At 42.9% G+C, this 15,401-nt stretch overlaps 1 protein-coding gene across 2 annotated transcripts; it reads left to right on the top strand.

The window, feature by feature from the left end:
• Positions 1-294: 294 nt before the first annotated feature.
• Positions 295-11,998, top strand: DHRS9 (dehydrogenase/reductase 9). 2 transcript variants are annotated; one of them, XM_079982297.1, is made up of 6 exons: positions 295-452; positions 4,646-4,872; positions 7,015-7,366; positions 9,456-9,714; positions 10,576-10,739; positions 11,508-11,998. In XM_079982297.1, the coding sequence occupies exons 2-6, from the start codon at positions 4,864-4,866 to the stop codon at positions 11,732-11,734; spliced, it is 1,011 nt and encodes a 336-aa protein (XP_079838423.1). In that variant the 5' UTR covers positions 295-452; positions 4,646-4,863; the 3' UTR covers positions 11,735-11,998. The 2 variants fall into 2 exon arrangements, with proteins under 2 accessions (XP_079838423.1, XP_079838422.1); XM_079982296.1 differs by lacking the exons at positions 295-452; positions 4,646-4,872 and having other exon boundaries at positions 6,964-7,366.
• The last annotated feature ends 3,403 nt before the right edge of the window (positions 11,999-15,401 follow it).

Below are 15,401 nucleotides of genomic sequence, written 5' to 3' on the forward strand. Positions count from 1 at the left end.
TGGAGAGGAACCAAGGAAGAGGGGAATCAGAGCGAAAAAAGAATATAAAGGAAAGGAAGAAGGAAGCAATTTAGAATGAAAGATAAAGCTAGGAAGAAAGTCGATGTAGGTTGCATTGCTCTGTGTGTGCGCGCACACCCACCCACCCAAGGATGAGTATGAGAGGTGTGTTTGTTTCTAGGAATGTTGGCTCATTTCCTTGAGTGATCTGCTTCTCAAGGGCATATGATCTTCACTCCATGGATTCATAGGATTTGTGACATCACTAGAGCTTGCCTTGTGACATCACCAGGCCCTGCCATGTGAGCCCCAGGCTTTTGGATGCTGGAGACCAGGGAACCTCAAGGGCACTAGATCTGCTACACTCGCTCTGCCCTGCCAGGGAAGGAACATGGGAGTTGTGTCAGCAACCGCTGGGTGGATCCAACAGTCAGCTCCTTACAATCACAAGGGTGACTATTCTTGTTGTCATCTCCTTCATGATCAGTGTAGCTCACCTCTAAGTGTACATAGCTCAATTACAACCTTCTTCCTCAGATCAGGACAGCAAACAAGAAAAATTAGCATGGCATAATCTCAGAGAGGGTTGAAAACTGAAGTCCACATCTTTCTAAGTCAGGATGCCGTTAGAGGGAAAGAAACGAGTGTATATCTTGACCCTGATTTTAAACAACATTTGGATTTCTGAAACTATTTCACCCTTTCTGTGTGCTAAGTTATAATTTCTTTTTTATTCAGTCAGCAAGCTACAGAGCGGTCAAAGAAAACCCATAACTACAGAAAAGCATGTGTGAGACCAGGAAAAGAGCAACTGAGACACTCTTTCCAATCCAAAATTGTATGGCATGTAGAGGGCTCTTAAAATACAATATGAGAGGCTTTCATATTTTATTTTATTTTATTTTATTTTATTTTATTTTATTTTATTTTATTTTATTTTATTTTTTGAAAAGGTATTAGTTTCATGTAATCCAGAATTTGTAAAAGAAAATTCTCAGAAAGGAGGCATTGGAATGTGGCAGTAGACTAACCGAACCACTTATCTCAGACCTGATTTATTGTAAAATTTAAAAAACCGAAACATCTAAATAAGCCAAGGAAGAGCTCTGCTCATTTATCAGAGTGAACATGCACTGTTAAGATAAGGGAATATGATCTGAGGCACTATTCCTGGCAGGTGTGGGTGTTGAATGGGCATTCCAGGATAAACTTGGAGATGAAAAGGGAAACTCCTAAATTTACATGGATTCTTAAAAGGAAATGCTGGTAGGTGAAGCCAGAGCCAATGAAAAGAAGAGCTAGCCCGATTGGTTGTAAGATCATAGAATCTTAGAGATAGGAAGGGACCGCAAGGGTCATCTAGTCCAACCCCCTGCAGTGCAGGAATCTCAGCTAAAGCATCCGTGACAGATGGCCATCCAACCTCTGCTTAAAAGCCTCCAAGGAAGGAGAGTCCAGCACCTCTTGTCTGTTCCACTGTCAAACAGCTCTTACTGTCAGAAGTTCTTCCTGATGTTGAGTCAGAATCTTCTTTCTTGTAACCAATCCATTGGTTCGAGTCCTCCTCTGCAGAGCAGGAGAAAACAAGCCTGTTCCCTCTTCCGTGTCACAGCCCTTAAGATATTTGAAGGTAGCTATCATACGCAGGTGGCGCTGTGGGTTAAAGCCTCAGCGCCTAGGACTTGCCGATCGAAAGGTCGGCGGTTCGAATCCCTGCGGCGGGGTGCGCTCCCGCTGCTCGGTCCCAGTGCCTGCCAACCTAGCAGTTCGAAAGCACCTCCGGGTGCAAGTAGATAAATAGGGACCGCTTACCAGCGGGAAGGTAAACGGCGTTTCCGTGTGCGGCTCTGGCTCGCCAGAGCAGCGATGTCACGCTGGCCACGTGACCCGGAAGTGTCTCCAGACAGCGCTGGCCCCTGGCCTCTTGAGTGAGATGGGCGCACAACCCCAGAGTCTGTCAAGACTGGCCCGTATGGGCAGGGGTACCTTTACCTTTTTATCATATCTCCTCTCAGTCTCCTCTTTTCCAGGCAAAACATAACCAGCTCCTTCAAGCGTTCTTCAAGGCAGGTGTTGAGGGGCTGATGAGGTAGTTCTCCATTAGCCCTAATTCGTCTCCACTGGTTCATGCAGACTGTCAAGTACCATATTTTTTGCTCTATAAGACTCACTTTTTCCCTCCTAAAAAGTAAGGGGAAATGTGTGTGCGTCTTATGGAGCGAATGCAGGCTGTGCAGCTATTCCAGAAGCCAGAACAGCAAGAGGGATTGCTGCTTTCACTGCGCAGCAATCCCTCTTGCTGTTCTGGCTTCTGAGATTCAGAATATTTTATTTTATTTTGTTTTCCTCCTCCAAAAACTAGGTGCGTCTTGTGGTCTGTTGCGTCTTATAGAGCAAAAAATACGGGTACTTTGTGTACAGCAAAAAAAATAGGTTTGTGCGATTAAAGTGGATTAAAACACTTTGTTGCCCTTGTGCAAAAAACCCCACTTTTTGCAGTTAGGAAAGTGATGAAGAAATGCCTTGAACAGTGTGGAATGCATAAATGATTGATTGGTGAGAAGGTGAATATACGGCCCGTAAGCGAATCAGGGTGACTGTAAAAAGGGATTGGACAGATTTGTGGAGAATAAGGATATGAATGGCTACTGGTCCAGTCTCAGAGGCAGTACAGCTCTGAACACCAGCTCCTTGAGATTGTGAGCAGGAAAGGGCTCTTGGGCTCAGGTCTTGGTATCTGGTTGGCTGCTGTGAGAACAGAATGCTGGGCTAGATAGGCCTCTGGTTTTATCCAGCAGCCAGGCTCCTCTTATGTGTGTCTGAAAAGAGAACAGAGAGTTTTAAAGGGTTTCCCCTTCCCTGAAGAAGTGAGAGGAGACTGAGAAGCATTTATCCTTCTTCCATTTAAAAAAAGAGGAAGTAATGAAGCTGAAAAACCTTACTTGTCTGAGAAAAGCTGCCTGGATGATCCAAAATAAATTTTAGATAAAAAAAAAATGGGGGATTTTGAAACAAACGGAAGTTGAGGAATGTCATGCTACTTGGGGAGGATATAAGAACAGAGCCTATTCAATTGCAGCTCTGAAGTCGTAGCAGGCACACCCTTCAAGAGAGGTCTGCCTGTGTTCCTCCTGGGTCTCCTTTCGAAGGCAAGTGAAAACATTTTTATTTCACCAGGCATTTGGGATGTAACTGGAAGTGTGCTTTAACTGTTGCTCTGTTATCAACAACTTTCGTAAAGACTCTCCTCCCTGAAAGAGAGGGGAGTGCTTGTGGGCGGGAGCCCGAGCACCGCCCAGCAGGGGGCATTTGCCCCCTGCCTCCAGCTCACCTGGCTGGCGCTCACGCCCCCCCTGTGGCCATCCAACCAGGTGCCACGGAGGGGGCGTGTTCAGCAGCCTTTTGCTGCATCGCCAGCCTTTCCCTGGCCTCATTCCTCGTCGTCCCGTTGCGTAGCCCTCGTAGCAATCGTCACAACTTTTGTGGTATTGGTGGGTAGGTTAGGCATTGGAATAATGTGTTGTGGTGTGTCGAAGTCTAGGTGTGGCCATCGCCTATGCCTTCAATGTTTAGGGGTATTCCGTTAAAGGAATCTGGCGGTCGTGTATTCTGTCCGATGCCTGCTTGGTGGGAGGCCATGGCACGACCCTCGGTGACAGCAGGAGGTGAGCCTATAGTTGGATCAGCATCAACAGGCTCCACCTACTGGTGAATAAACCCACTTGTTCCGATCCAATGCCTAAGCCAATACCTTTTCATTGCTGTAATCAATAAAGTTGTGGCCTTTTCTAGCCCATTAACCTTATATCACGTGTCCTTGTGTCTTCATTTCACTTTGCAGGGTCGGGTCCTCGAACCACAACTGTGTATCTGCATGCAAACTGTTCTGGGGGGTTGGAATTGTATGGAATGTTCAATATTTGCAGGGAATGACACAATTGGTGGATTATTTTCCTTGCAGGGTAGAACAAATTTATATGTTTGTTTGTTTGTCTGTTTGTTTGTCTGTCTTTTAAAATTCTTGTTTATTTATTTTAAATAGCGCTATAACACCCCTTGCCAAATTTGGATTCAGGATAGTTTGCAATGACTTCCAGATGTCGTTGGATTCCCAACTCCTGTCATAGCCAACCATTGTTCATGCTGGCTGGAGCTGAAGGGTCATAGATTCCCCGCCCTTGTTTTACACCATTAACAGTACAACCCTATACATACCTACTCGGAAGTAGCTTCCATTGAGTTCAGTGGGTTTTCTTCCAGAGTCGCAGTCTAAAATGGCAGAAAGCTATAAACTACCATATACAATTAAAAAACACACCCAACTACAGTGGTACCTTGGATTAAGAACTTAATTTGTTCTGGAGGTCCGTTCTTAATCTGAAACTGTTCTTAACCTGAAGCACCACTTTAGCTAATGGGGCCTCCTGCTGCCGCCGTGCCGCTACCGTGCGGTTTCTGTTCTCATCCTGAAGCAAAGTTCTTAACCCAAGGTACTATTTCTGGGTAAGCGGAGTCTGTAACCTGAAGCATCTGTAACCCGAGGCTCATAACATACTAGTCCGTAGGGAGTGTTGCAAACTTATTTCAGATCTGTGCGAGCTTACTAAATAGCAGCTGTATTGTTCTGTAATTATTTCACCAATAGGTTGACTGCATCTTTGCGAGCGAAATTCCGGAGGAAGTGAGGACAGACAGCCACATCTACCTATTCCGTTCCACAACATCGTGTGTGCAATGTCCTGCTTTTAAAATGAGTCCTGCCACACAGAGGGAACTAATCTGAGAAGATAAGCAAACAGCATATTGATCCAGTCAGATCATATAGGAGGAAAAACACCCTTTCCCTAAGGAGCCACAGCCAGCATGACAGAGGTAAATGTATAGATGGACTCTGTTTTGTTTTGCACTCTTTAGTTTTCAGCCAGCCTCCGAAACAGGTGATTGCTTTATGCTGCTGTAAGTCTATGCGTACAAGTGATCTGAAGCCATGGCACTGAAGAAGTCAAGCTATCAATGCCTTCAGCAGCACTGCAGAATCAGGGCAAGAAATAGGTGTACACAAGTCTGAGCTCATCTGTGAAATCTCTTGATGGCCTTGGTCAAATGATTCTTTCCCAACCTCAGTTACCTCTCTCTGATGTGATGATACTGATGTCCTTGTTGTGAGGATGGGTGAAGTAATAGTTGTAATTAATTCTGTGCTGTGGAAATGTTATAGGCATGCTCGTTCCAGGCTGACGACATATGGTGGAGTCAGCATGCTGAATGAGCTAAGCACAGCTGGGTCTGGAAAGTGTGCATAAAAATGCATTTAGACTAGGGAGGGCGACTTGAACAGGTGCATAGATTAGGCAAAACTGCGTTAAAACATGCATATTTTGAGAAATGCATATTAAAAAGCTGGTGAACTTTTCATAACGGCATTTCCCCCCTAAATAAATAAATATATATCACAGACTGATGCAGAAATGTTAGAAACATATATAATTGTAGAGTTGGAGGGGACCCCAAGGGCCCTCTAGTCCAGCCCCCTGCAAGGCAGGAATATGCAGGTGGCCCATATGGGGATCAAACCAGCGACACAGGTGGTGTTAGCACCATGCTCCAACCAACTGAGCTAACTGTCGTTGTGGCAAACTGAATTTAAGACTGGGAATAGTGTGAAACTGAGAGAAACTGAAATTGGCAGAGTTGTACACCCCTAGAACCTGCCAGTGCCTGAGTGGGGATGTTCAGGAAACCCCATATAATAAGATACCTTGAGCTCAAAGGAAGAAATGTAAGGTATAAATGCTCCCTCCCCAGAAATGCTAGGCTGGCTCTCTCCTTGCTGCCCTTCTGCTGGCAGGTGAAGACTTCCTTATTCCTACAGGCTTTTAGGGACTGACTGCTCTGAATGAAAATTTCATTGTAATTATCTGTATGTTTTTAATAATAATAATAATAATAATAATAATAATAATAATAATAATATATTTATATCCCGCCCTCCCCAGCCAAAGCCGGGCTCAGAGCAGCTAACAATAGAGCTTATATATATGTGTGTGTGTGTGTGTGTGTGTGTGTGTATAGTTTTAATTCTATTAATGTTTAATTGTTTTTTTCCCTATGTTTTAAACTGTTCCTATTTTTACTGTAAGCTGCCTTGAGTCCCTTTTAGGGAAAAAGGCAGAATGTTAATGATAACACTAATACTAATACTAATACTAATACTAATACTAATACTAATACTAATAATACTAATACTAATACTAATGTAGTCAATAGAACAGATATCATACAATACATAAGGGCAAGTTGCTCCAAATCTTACCTTACATCCTCCATTAATTCACTGGCCACTATTTCTCAGTCTCAAAACCCGTTGCTTTAATAATACAGTGGTACCTTGGGTTAAGTACGTAATTCGTTCCAGAGGTCCGTTCTTAACCTGAAACTTTTCTTAACCTGAAGCACCACTTTAGCTAATGGGGCCTCCCGCTGCTGCCATGCCGCCGCTGTGCGATTTCTGTTCTCATCCGGAAGTAAAGTTCTTAACCCGAGGTACTATTTCTGGGTTAGCGGAGTCTGTAACCTGAAGCGTATGTAACCTGAAGCATATGTAACCCAAGGTACCACTGTATTGACCTACCTTACAGAGTGGTTGTTAGGCTTGGCAAGATTATGTGAAGTGCTATATTTTCAGCCCAACCCCATTGTGTGCTATATTTCAGATTCTGTTGAGTTCAAGAGACTTTACTCCCCATATACAGCCTGACTGAGAGGCCACAAGTCTGTGATGCTTTCTAACGACTTAAAACTTCCACACTCTGATGAATGCAAAGTGACCATTTTATTTACTGGACCCCAGGGAAGCTTTCCTTATTTTAACAGAAGTTAAAGGCTGGTGATGGAAAGTGTGAGTGGCTCTCCGTGTTGCCCCCGCTTTTTATTTCCTTTAGATTTTCACGGTCAGGAAATGATGCTAATGGCAGGGAAATGCCTGTTGTAACGTGTCTTTCTGTCTCTTTCAAGGAGGAAATGGAAGATAGCGGTCTCGAAATCGGACTTTTTTACTACGTGTTGATGTGGTTTGTCATCTGCTTCGTCTGGTGGAAATGGAGAGCAGGGCAGAAGTTAAAAGATATGTACCTTGTAGGGAAATATGTGTTCATCACCGGGTGTGACTCTGGATTTGGAAAGCGGGCGGCCAAAACCTTTGATAAGAAAGGGTTTCAAGTGATTGCTGCCTGCCAGACTCAACAGGGAGCCGCCGAGCTGAAAGCAGAGACTTCCAGGCACCTCCACGCTGTGCTACTGGACGTGACAAACACAGAGAACATCAAATCAGTTACGGAATATGTTAAAAAAGAAGTAGGGGATAAAGGTAGGTGACAGGCACCTGCACTCTTCCCAAAATCTACTAAATGCAGTGCAGACCCCAAGAGGGCTCCTGCACATTTAAGAGAGGCATAGAATTAAGGGCTGCTGTGAAGGAGGAAGGCTTAGTGCACAGAATTTCTGCTTCTGTGCAACCTTAAAGATATAGCCTCCAGGTACATATCTGCTAACCTGCACAAAAAGCCAATGAATTGTTTTGGTATTTCTTAGGTTTTTCCTTTCCTTCTTAAAGCAAGTTTTTAATTAAACTTACGGTTTGGGGTATAAAGTAATCACCATGCATTGTGGCTTCTGTCCACTGGGTGAGGGCTCATCCACACTTCTGCTTGCCCCATGCCTCGAAAGCATGGGTCCAAGTGGTTTTCCTGCTTTTTCCCAGGGAAAATCCCCTGTTTAGTGCTAAATCGAAGCAAACATCAATCTGGAGGAATGCCCAAATTGCCATTTGCTCCGATTGAGCACTAAAGAGCAGCTTTTCCTGGGGGAAAGAGGTGGGGCAAGAGGAAGTGTGGATACCTCCTGTGTCTCTTAGGTCCAGACTTGAAATTATTTGTATATATAATTGTTGGTAAGTCTTTTATTGGCTGTTTTGTGCAGAGTGAGCTCTCTCCCCCCCTTCCTGTTTCCACAGCCTTCATGTTTTAAAAGCATAGAAAGGAAATTTGAAGTAGGTTGTGCAATGATGTGGCAGAGTGTGGGTGAGGCTGTGAAATTCTAAAACTTATTAAGAGGCTTGTTGAACAAAATGGGCCTTACTTCTGAGTAGGTATGGGGGTAATAGCATGTGAGCAGTAGAGAAAGGGGTGAAGATTACAGGGAAATTGCAGGCATTTTAAAATTACGGCTTTTTATTGTTGTAAGCTTAGTGTTGTAACTCAATGTTGTAATTTAGTTTAGACACTGCCACACAAACCTTGACTCTTATTAGGAGCGGTATTGGCTATGGCAGGGTAGAAATAAAAACGGTGGTCTTATTTTTAATAAGGGTTTTCTGCAGGAATTCTTCCAGGGTTGGGGGACAGTAGAAAATGATAGGAATGTATGAAATGGCATGGAGAAAGGGGATAAGTAAGTCTTTTTTTCTTCTTCAAGTCTCATAACACTAGCACTCTAGAATAATCGCTCCCATAAGAGGCAGTGACGGCCACCATCACTGGATGGCTTTAAAACAGGATTAGACAGATCTATGGAGGACCAGGCTATCAATGGCTACTAAGAACAATAACTATATTCTCCCTCCACTGTCGAAAGCACTGCAGTCTGCTTCTGAATACCAATTGCAGGAAACCACAGGGGCAGAGAGTGCTGTTTTGCGCTCAAGCCCTGACCGTGGGTTTTCCGTGGGCACCTGGGTTGCCACTGTGAGAACAGGTTGCTGGCCTGATCCAGTAGGTTCTTGTTATGGTCCTGGGGAGCAGGCTAGTTTCTCATAAACCAACAAACAAAAAAACGAGAAGAATACCTGCCTGATTTCAAAACACTTTAAAGTTGCTCTTTTTAAGGTCACGCCGCTGTTCGTGATTTGGATTTGTTATTAACTACGTCCTGCGTAGGGGAGGCACTTTACTATTTTATATGGCAAGCTCCCTCATATGACAGGATGCAAACCGAAGTATTGCTTTAGTGAGTGAGCAGTTACTTGTATGTGTGGAGATAATTGTCCTATTCAGAGCTTTCACATTGCCCTCATAATATTACAATACTTATCAGCAGTGGCAACGCACACATTCATCAGTGAGTTTCCGCATGATGAAATGTCAAGTGGTGTGCATGCGTGTGTGAATTAGCCCTCGCTCACTCAGGCTAAAGTGTTCAGAGTAAAGAAATGGCATGATTGTGAATTGCTACCAATTAACATAGCTGGGTTACTGTTACGACCTTTCTGTTTTTACGTAGATGTAATGATATTTATATACCATTATGATGTTGATCTTGTTATCTGCCTTTCGAATAATAATGATAATGGGGATGTTAAATCACAGAAATCAATTTTTCCAAAAAAGTTTCATTCTCAGACATAATAAATTATCTTTTTCTTTGTTTTTTAAAATATCTCTCTTCCCCTCCCCCCATAGGTCTGTGGGGCCTGATCAATAATGCAGGAATTATGGGAGTATCAGCACCAACTGACTGGCTGACCATCGAGCACTATAAAGCACCGATTGATGTTAATCTAATAGGCCTCATCAATGTTACTATACACATGCTGCCATTGGTGAAGAAGGCAAAGGGAAGGATAATAAACGTAACCAGTGTTGGAGGTGTTCTACCAATATGCTCAGGTGGTTATTGTCCATCCAAATATGGGGCAGAAGCATTCACCGACAGTTTAAGGTAAAATGATAGCTAATGGATGGCCTTCATAATGCATACATGATTCAACCCAAACTGAGCATGGATTCAGTGCCTGCATGCAGTGGATAAAACAGGGCTTAGTAGAATTCTGTTTCCACCATGCCACTGCCCTCACCACCACCGACATCCATCCAAATCTATCTCCCATGCTACCTGAATCAGGGGTCATCCAGCGAAATGGTACACCCCTGAGACAGTGCTCCTTAATATGTATCAGTTCAAAAACTAATGTAGTTCTTGGTCATCTGTTTTTTTTACTCCACTTTCTCCACTTTTCCTACATTGCAAGATATTAGTATATTAGACTTATTTGGATGTAAATCATGGGCTCCTCCTGCCCATGTTCTGTCTGGTGTCTGTTCACAAATGATATCTTACTTGAAACATAAGTGCACATCATGAAAAGGATTTGAAGGTCTGTGCTGAACATCTGAACCCAATGTCTTCTTGGGTTGCATTGGGCGCATTAATTGTGAGGCAAGAACCAATTACCAAGTTATTGCAGAGAATGGCCCAGATCCCTGGGATCTGGTGGAGCCATTAATATAAAATGAATGAAGAGATACAATCTGGTTTAAATGTCAAGGAGATAGGCAGGAGTTGATATGAGGACATGCATGATGGATCTCTTGTATTTGTGAGGTTTACCACAAGGACTCCAAAGGCATCCCATGACCTTGACTCATTTTATATAGAAACTGAGAAGTTTCATTTATAAGATCTTTGTGTTTGTGTGCAGAAACTATAATGTGCTGCTGACAGAATCTACATAGCACTTTCTCTAAAAATCCGCCCACATTATTGACAAAAATTAATGACAGCTTTTTACTTTCTTTGCAGACAGGACATGAAACCATTTGGAGTGAATGTTTCTTGCATTGAGCCAGGGCTGTTTAAAACAGGGCTTTCTGACAGAGACATGGTCATGAGACAAAAAATGGCTGTTTGGGACAGTCTTCCTCAAACTATACAAAAGCAGTATGGTGAAAAATACTTAAAGGAAGGTAAGCCATGAGTTGCTTTGTTTTGTATTAATGGAGAAAGGGTCTAAACATAATACTGAAGTAGTCAGAAGTAGAGATGCCATCAAAGTTCACCCAAGCCTGGTTGAGAAATTAACTTCCAGGTTACTCAAAAAGGCACCTCAAAAATAGGAGAACTCTGTGACTGAGTCAATTTATGTCATGGTTTTGTTTTTAATGCATTGAATATGTCTCACTGAAAAAAATGAGAATAATAATTTTAAAAAGATATTTTCTGTGGCTCAGATCAATATCTAGGACAGAGAAGAGTTCCTAGCATTCAACCTCCTCTCATCTCCACCAGCCCACGGTCAAAGCACACTCCTAATCCTTCCCTTCATTTACCAGAGGTGAATGCAGTAGCGACAACATGTAGTAGAAAGGAGGGAAGCTTTATTGCTTCCTTCCCTCAACTTCATGCTCCACAGTATACATCATGACTAAAGAGTGGTAGGCCTTGGAATCGTCCCAAGGATTACCCACAATGCCAATAGACCTTGCAAAGACTTCCATGTCCTGCCTGCAGCACAGCTGGATAATGGAGAGAGAAGGGAAGGGAACGAAAGGAGATAGGAAGCCTTATTATTTAACTGCAAGTAACAATATGCCAATGCTCTTTGCACAGTGCAAAACTAGCTGCACGTCAACAGTACCTCAAATAAATAAGTAAGGATTGCACAGAATTAAGACTCTTGAAGCTTATTGCTGCATATATTTTACCTCCCTCTCCTGGTTTCATTCTCTCTGCAGATGCAGTAAAGAAGGAGAAACTAGTGAAGCTGTGTCAGAATACAGACATCTCATTGGTTGTGAATTGCATGGAACATGCCTTAATGAGCAAATATCCAAAGGCCCGGTACAGTGCAGGCATGGATGCTAAGATTCTTTGGCTACCACTTTCAAAAATGCCAACGTTTGTGCAGGACTTTGTACTCATGAAGAACAAAGTTCAGCTGCTTGACCCAAATGCTGTGTAAAATTGCATCCGAAGAAACTCCAGCTCGTGCTTTTTCAAGCTGTGCGTACCGAACAATGAAGATGAATACCGTACATCTGTTTTCACAGGTGATCAAGCATCCAGATATGTTGGCAATAATTGCTTCTCTTTTCTTGTTTACCCCTTTTTAAAAAAAGCAGTTGTCATAAGGACTGCTTTGCCCAGTGGTAGTGAAGGCAGATCTAAATGACTCAGGCTTAGCATTTGCCAACTCAAATAAATCTTAGTGAACCGACCAGTCAAATATTGTTCGAGTAATAGTTTGAAATTATTAGTTTGTCAGAATGTTGTCAAAGTACACAGATAATTATGCCCGTTGCAAATGCTACAACCTGTTAACAGAGCCTGGTTCCTCCTAAGAGCTCTACCCAACACCTGGGAGGTATCTCTTTCTCATCACACAGAAAATACTATTGACTTGTACTATTGACTTCCCAGGAACTTATGACTTGTCCCATTTTTCCTTAACAAACATTTTCTGGTGCTAAATGCCTCTGAGCATATTTTGGCTCTCTTTTCTTCCCAAAGGCAATAGATCCTTTGGGGGGATGGCTTCCAAGGGCCCCTGAGCATATATAGAACATCTTTCCTTTCTGAAGAATGTGTTCCCTTGCGTATCTGAAGATTGGAAGCGCATATCCCATGCCCTACCCCCAGGCTGCTTGGCTAGGGTGGTCTATGGGGAGGCTAGTAGAGCAGAAGTGTGCCAACTCCTTCCTGAATGAGTGGCTGGCCTGGCTGGCCCATGAGGCAAGCTGAGACTCCCAAATCAGTGGCCAAATGTCCTGAGCCGGCCCTAATGAGCAATGAGTGATCCTGACTCTTCCAAAGCTGTACGCCGGCTCCCTCTGCAAATAAGCGAGATGAGCGCCGCAACCCCAGAGTCGGCCATGACTGGACCTAATGGTCAGGGGTCCCTTTATCTTTACCTTTACCTTTACCTTGTAGATGGTTCATCCAAGGGTTTATAAGTGTTGAGCAGTAGGAGACATAAAGATTCTGCTGCATGACGGGCATACACTTTCAGTTGTCTTCGACTTTTCAGGGGGTGGGGGGGAAAGAGGACCTTGGGGCTGAACTTCAATCTGCAAACCAGTTCTTTGTGTGGCTTATAAAATTTACCTGTGGGTGGTTTACCTTGCAGGGAGGGGGTTATTTTTTTGGGGGGGTTGGTTGTTCTTGTTTCTATTATGCATTTTGTGTTTTGTCTTCTGTTTTTATATTGTGAACTGTGCTGAGATCTCAGCAGTTCTCAAACCATGTGGCAGGTTTCTCTTCAAGTGGTGCAGGTCACCCTATTTATGGTGGTGTTGGTGCTAGATATTCCAGAGAAGGACAGAGTCCTGAGACAGGTGAATCCTCCTCCTCCAGCTTTGATCCAAAATCTGGGTAAGTGGGTGGCAGCTGGGTGGGGTGTAACTGTCAGGAGCTCGTCCTATGCTCACGTAGGACCCTGGCAGAGACACATGCCCAACTGGCATGTTCTCTCCCTCCTGGTCAATCGTTCGGGAGCTTCAAAAGCTTTCTTCAGCCCGAACATCACAGCGACCGATGCCAACAGACATCGGCACACTTAGGGAGCCGCTGAGTCTTTGCAGCTTGCGTAACAGACCTCAGCATTTTGGCTAATCTACTTTATTTACATATAAACACACATGGAGCACTGCAACATGGATCCCTCTCTCTCTAGCACCAGACAGCAAAGATAAAAAACAAAGGACAATAGTCCCACTTCATGAAACACAGTAACACAAACATCCTGTCTCCATCACTTCCTACTCTGTGGAGTCAAAACATCCACTGTCATGTGATAGACAACAATCCTATGACTGCAATCACGGAGCACGAATTCTAGCAGTAACTGCATCCTCACTCCAATTGCTTTGTAGTAATTATACGTGTGTGTGTGTGTGTGTGTGTATTTAGGAGGGGTGAGCAACATATCCTATTGTATTCTTCTAAGTTCTCCAGTCCACACATCTGTGATCACGACTGTAGAACACGAAAAGCTCTGTGTGTTCACATTTGAAACAGATTATTAGTGTTGCATTAGGAGAGCTTGCAAGGTAGAGTAAATTCAGAACAACTTTCAGTTGTTTGAGGAAAGCTCCTCAAATAGCAGCCAGTATAAAAACATCTGTCCAGTCTAATTTTTAGAGTCTGTTAAAGCTAAAATAGCCATTTTAGTGCATCTCAGAGAATTATCATATGTATTGTATTATTGTTTTTTCCATGCAGGAGTCATTAATTTATTGTGTGTTACAAACTATACTGTTCTGTATTTCAATATTACGTTATTTGTACATTGTAAATATTGGTAACGTTTTGTTAGAAGCAACATACTTGTCCCACACAATGGTATAATGCACACTAGCTTGCCATGTTTATAATTGTTCCTTCCAATGGACATAAGGGCATTCATAGAATAAATACTTGAAGACTATCAGAGTAATATGCCTGAAGTGCAATAGGTTTATCCAATGTTAGTCCTAAACAGAGTAGACCCACTGAAATAAATGGACCCAAGTTAGCCATTTCTATTAATTTCAATGTGTAGGGTTACAGACTAATGGATTTTGGAGAGGGCTCTATGAAATTTTACTTTTGTGTCTTGTTAATATTTCTACCTCAGTTTAGGCATGGCAAAACCACTGAAGCTATTTTTTTCTTTTCCGTTTTGCACTTTCCATGCAATGGGCAGTTGTGTTTGCTTGCTTCCTCTGTCATTCATGAAAGCCTTTGGTGGGTTTACATGCAAAAAGCTTGTGATTCTTAACTGTTCAGTGCTGTTTAAATAAACATACCTTTCTCCCTTAGGAATCATCCTATATATACTAATAGTGAAGTCTGTTCTATAAGTGCTTGTCCTTATATGGCCAAAACAGTACCATCCCCACAGAAGAGGGGAGGTATCAGCACACTTGGTGTAACCCCTTTGCAAAAATAAATGGAGAGGATAATCCCAAAACAGGCCAATATAAATAGTGGTTTAATTTACTCTCTAAAATAAAGCCTTAAATTAGTCCATATGTTTCTATAACACTGATATGCAATGGTTTCTTGTGGAATAACAGAATTTCCAGTTAATATAAACTTCCTTTTGATCTATTTTGAGAATCAAGACCAGCCAGTTGTCATGTCAAACAAGTCCTTGGGCTGATGGAACTACAAGTTCCAGGGTGTGTAATATAGTCATGGGATGGCCCCATGAACTTACTTGCCACTGGTTGGTTTCACGGTGACCTGAAAGCCTGATCACTTTTGGTTTAGCCCCAAGGTTGGAGATCTCATGCCTACCTTCAGGAAATCACGTTATGTAGTACACAAAGTACTTAACTATTCTTATTAGGCTACTTCATTAATTACTCTATTTGAGAAACAGAGATCTGTGGAAATAAAGAGCAAGATTTTGGGGAAATTCTCAAGGAATTCACCAAATTCACTTTCCATGTGTCTATGTTTAGATCCTATATAGCCTTATTATCAGGGGCAGCCCATCTATGAGGCAAGGTGAGGAGACCGCCTCAGGCAGCAGGATCCGCAGGGTCATCAGATTCCAATGTAGATCTTTATTTCCCCCTTGTTCCTGATGTAGATCTTCACTCACCCCTTCTTCCCTGGCAAGGAGGGATTCCATTTTGTGGTTT

The sequence above is a fragment of the Podarcis cretensis genome, assembly GCF_951804945.1.
Source record: "Podarcis cretensis genome assembly, chromosome: 1".
In the NCBI taxonomy this organism is placed as follows: Eukaryota; Metazoa; Chordata; class Lepidosauria; order Squamata; family Lacertidae; genus Podarcis; species Podarcis cretensis.

Coding starts and splice junctions, on each gene's coding strand:
- DHRS9 (XM_079982296.1), top strand. CDS start 6,979: ATGCCTGTTGTAACGTGTCTTTCTGTCTCTTTCAAGGAGGAAATGGAA. Junction 9,715..10,575: donor GCATTCACCGACAGTTTAAG/GTAAAATGATAG, acceptor CTTTCTTTGCAG/ACAGGACATGAAACCATTTG. Junction 10,740..11,507: donor TGAAAAATACTTAAAGGAAG/GTAAGCCATGAG, acceptor TTCTCTCTGCAG/ATGCAGTAAAGAAGGAGAAA.